Raw genomic sequence first — 3,951 nt, forward strand, 5'->3', positions numbered from 1 at the left:
CCAAGAAAAATTAATAAAACACCTGTTAATGTTATCTGAATTTTCGAATACATAATCCAATAAACGAATTTCACCTATGAATGGGCGTGAGACTATTAGTATGTATTTGATGGGTGAATCAATAGAAAAATTTATGTATATTTAAAAAATAATCTTGAGAGTGAGGCAGTTGATCAGTACACAACAAGAAACTATTTAATGCAGGCCCCGTGAGTTGCCTAATCATGATAAAATTAATTAAAAGTAAACCAAAGACTGAGTGACATATGGAATCCACTTACGTCGCGTACTAGTGTTATGGTTAAACTAAAACCCCTACTTACGCGGCGGGAAACATTGTATTTTGTAAATGATAATCTTTGAAAGTGCTTGGAATCTAGAATGCCTTAGCTAATATTATTATTGTCAAATGCGCATTCAATTTTATTCTTTTTCCTCATATTAATTGTTGTTAACATTAACACTTTGTATTCCGTTTAATGATTTGAATTGTTAAATATAAAAGAAACAAACTACGTCATACTTTCCCAACTGTAGCATACGCTCATCCTAGCTTTCCGTTTGAAAAAAGAATTCGCTAGAAAACAAAGAACCAAAACGAGATTAGACTTTGAGATGGAATTTTGTTTTTGCTCTTTTAGAAAGAGGGAGGGAAAGAGAGAGAGAGAGAGAGAGACTTTAAACGAAAGGGGTAGACAATATGTTGGTAATAATCATTGCTTGAAGAGAAACTGTTATATTTATGTAGTGTCCAGACTGTCCATAGGCTCATGATGGGTTTGACTTTTGAAAAGGTTACGAGAATAATTACTGCTTGACAGTTAATTAATTAACGCCGGTCATAAAAAATTGCTGTAAAAAATTTCAAGCCCTATTTATCTTGTTAAGAGCTCTAGCTTAAGATTAATGAAAATATTGCACAGATTCGACATTTAATGCAGTACTAAATAAAGATTAATGATTGATGAAAATGATAACGAACAGAATGTTGATTTGATTTTCGTAAAGAAACTAGTACAGTTGGTCCAATTTAGATAAGATTGATGAAGGTGTATGGAGTGGTAAAATAACCATAAGTGATTAGCAGAGTAAGTCAATGGATAAGCAAAACTTTCCTTCCAAGTTAGGTGACAACATTGAACATAAAAAACGAAACAATAAACAATAGACTAAAGCAAATGAGTAATCAATACGACTAGAGTGAACTTTCAAAAGTAACCTGCTCAAGAAAGGCGGAAAATTGGAGGGATAAAAAGAATAAGGCACATCTGCCATAAATTCCATGAACTGCACTCCTAGGTTGATACATTTATGATGATACACAGAGATTAGTTTGGCTTAGGATATTTCAATTAAAGAATGTCTAGAAAAGAAACATAGAAAGTGAAACCAAGGAGAATAAAAGCTACACGTCGTAGTCTTCACCAATATTATTCGTTCGTTTACCATTGACCTAGCCACAGCCACGGGCAGCATAGGACTCATCTCTGGCTGGGGACTTCAATGGCGCACAAAACAAACGCAAAACACAAAGGGAGAAAAGAAAATGGAAAAAAAAGAGAAAAGATGTGGAAGAATCACAGCTTGGACTAATCATTCATTTGTCTAATATGTCACCATTCCACACTCAAAATCTTTCAAACCCAAAAAAGACTGGATCATTAAAAGAAAAAAGAGAAGCAATTGAAAAAGAAGAGCTAGTTAAGAAGATTGGAAAAAGAGAGAAAAGAAGAAAGAGAGAGGAAAGAAAAAGACAAATCTGGTTCATGGAGAGCTACTTCCTGATCGATCAAAGTGAAGAAGTTGACCATTACATTTGGGGCAATCTTCAACTTGCTTGGGGACCATGAAATACATAAGACAGCTCTTGCAACCAGCCACAACCAAGACATTGTCTTTGTCTTTCTCTACCCGATGATGGTTGTTGTTGTTGTTGTAATGCGCTCTCTCTCTTGAAGAAGGAGATGACTCCGATGATGACTCCTCACTGTCATAGGAGCTATCATCATCGTCTTCTTCTTCCTCTTCTTCTGAGTAGAAATCTCCGCTGTACTCAGCTGCTGTCCTTGGATCTTCCTTTGCTTTCATTCCGTTCCTCCAGTTTATGTAGTAAATCTCCCCTGTCTGCCGTGTACCAAAAAAAAAAAAAACGAACTCCCATCAAAAAGTAACGCTGTAACATCAATAAACCAAAACAAAGTACAAAAATCTTTCACGCTTTGGAATGAGAAAACCTTAGTTGCAAACCTATATTGGACTGCACTAGATATATTGCTATCACATGAATCAAGCCAACATAAAAGATGAGTCTTTTACTTCTTTCCATTTTGGTTTAGGACAAAAACATAAATGAACTTTTACAGTCAATCCCTTAACCGTTATGTCCTCAACTCCTTTACCTTTCTGATTTAATACCATTCATCCCTTTCAGAAAACAAAATTTCAGATTTTGTTGATCCAAAATGAATGGAATTTATCTGGGTTTCAAGTGTTACAAGGTGTTCCCGTTCTTTTATAATTCTAAACCCCACAAAGAAGGAATAAACAACCCAAGAGCCGCAAGAAATGGGAAAAGAAAAGAAGGGAGAAAGGTTATTCTTCTTTTTTTTTTAGGGTTGTGGTCTGAAACCCTACTCTTAGCATGTGTGTGGGAGAAAGGGAGACCACCAGGGAAGCAATAAATACAACAGTGAAGAAAAACCCATTAAAGAACAAAAACCAAAAATACATAACAAAGGAAAGAGCAAGATCTGCCATGGGTTTCGCATTAATTGCGTCTGAAACACGAAAGGGACTAAAAACTGTTGTAACCATTTCAAAAGACAGAAAGAAGAGAGATAAACAAAACAACCAAAAAACAAATCCTAACAAAAAGAAAACAAATAAAGAACGAACCTTTAGATCAAGGCATTGTTCCCAATGGTAAGGAAGCGAGAGATGGGAGTTGAGCTCCAAGCTAGCGTCAGAAACGGTGGTTGGAAGGTTGTTATCATCCGATGTCGAAGACCGCCTTACTATTCCTCGTTCACCGCCACCTCCGCTTCTGCTGCTTCTTCTTTCATGGTTCAAAGAACAGTTCTGTAAAGACCTTTCCAAAGATGCTGTGATCGTTTCCATGTTTGGTGCTGTCATTACAAACGCAAAATCCCACCAAGAATAAAGGAAAGAAGACAACCCAGTAAAGAAGTGAAGACGAAAAATCCACAGACGGAAGAGGAAAAAGAGAGAAATTAGATTAGGAGAGGAGGGCTTTTGAAGGGAATAAAATGGAGACCATAAAAAAAGGGTGTGGGGGGGCGAGAAGGAAGGGTGTGTTTGAGAAATGCTAATAAGAAATCTTTCTTGGGTGGGTAGAAACGCAAAGCCGCACGCTCGCAGTGAGTGCGCGTGGGAAAATAGGAAATAAGCCCTGGGCGGGCCCACATCTGTCAACACCAGAGAGCCACTGTGGGTTGCATTTTGTCTCACATCTGTGCATAGGGCATTTAGAAAGGTCACAGACGCAGTGGAGGCGCGTGGCGCAAAAGAAAGGTTTCCCTCTCCCCCACTCTCTGAGAATAAGATCACTGAAAAAAGTGACCAAGGTTTAGGGTTGGGGAAATCTTTGGTAGAGTTAAAAACTTCGGAAAGCAAGATTTTTCTTTTTTTTTTCTTTTTAGAAAGAAGAGATCTATAAGTTAAAAATGATGTTACCAAAAAGAATGCTGGAACTTTCTTCAGCAGTTTGTGGTTTTTGAATAGGAAAAAAGAGAAACCGGTCAGTGGAATTCTTCTGTTCCTCACTCGCTTTGCTGGACGCGCATGGTCTCTTTTTGCTGTGGAGAAAACACTCGAGCTCCAGACCCGTTTTGTTTACAATCGGTGAAATAGCCAAACCCATTTTAGGATAAATTTCTTTGACAAAAGTAAGGGAATTTATTTTCTAAATGCGTCTGTGACCTTTCTAAATGC

General features: G+C 37.4%; 1 protein-coding gene across 1 annotated transcript; it reads right to left on the reverse strand.

The window, feature by feature from the left end:
* Nucleotides 1–1,136: 1,136 nt before the first annotated feature.
* LOC110415908 (ATP-dependent RNA helicase) lies at nt 1,137–3,677 on the reverse strand. Its single transcript, XM_021427681.2, has 2 exons — nt 2,896–3,677; nt 1,137–2,124 (listed from the first exon to the last, which is right to left on the reverse strand). The coding sequence occupies exons 1-2, from the start codon at nt 3,130–3,132 to the stop codon at nt 1,765–1,767; spliced, it is 597 nt and encodes a 198-aa protein (XP_021283356.1). The 5' UTR covers nt 3,133–3,677; the 3' UTR covers nt 1,137–1,764.
* Between the last annotated feature and the right edge of the window lie 274 nt (nt 3,678–3,951).

The sequence above is a fragment of the Theobroma umbraticum genome, unplaced genomic scaffold (assembly GCF_002168275.2).
Source record: "Theobroma umbraticum cultivar Fairchild unplaced genomic scaffold, ASM216827v3 scaffold_30.0, whole genome shotgun sequence".
Classification (NCBI taxonomy): Eukaryota; Viridiplantae; Streptophyta; class Magnoliopsida; order Malvales; family Malvaceae; genus Theobroma; species Theobroma umbraticum.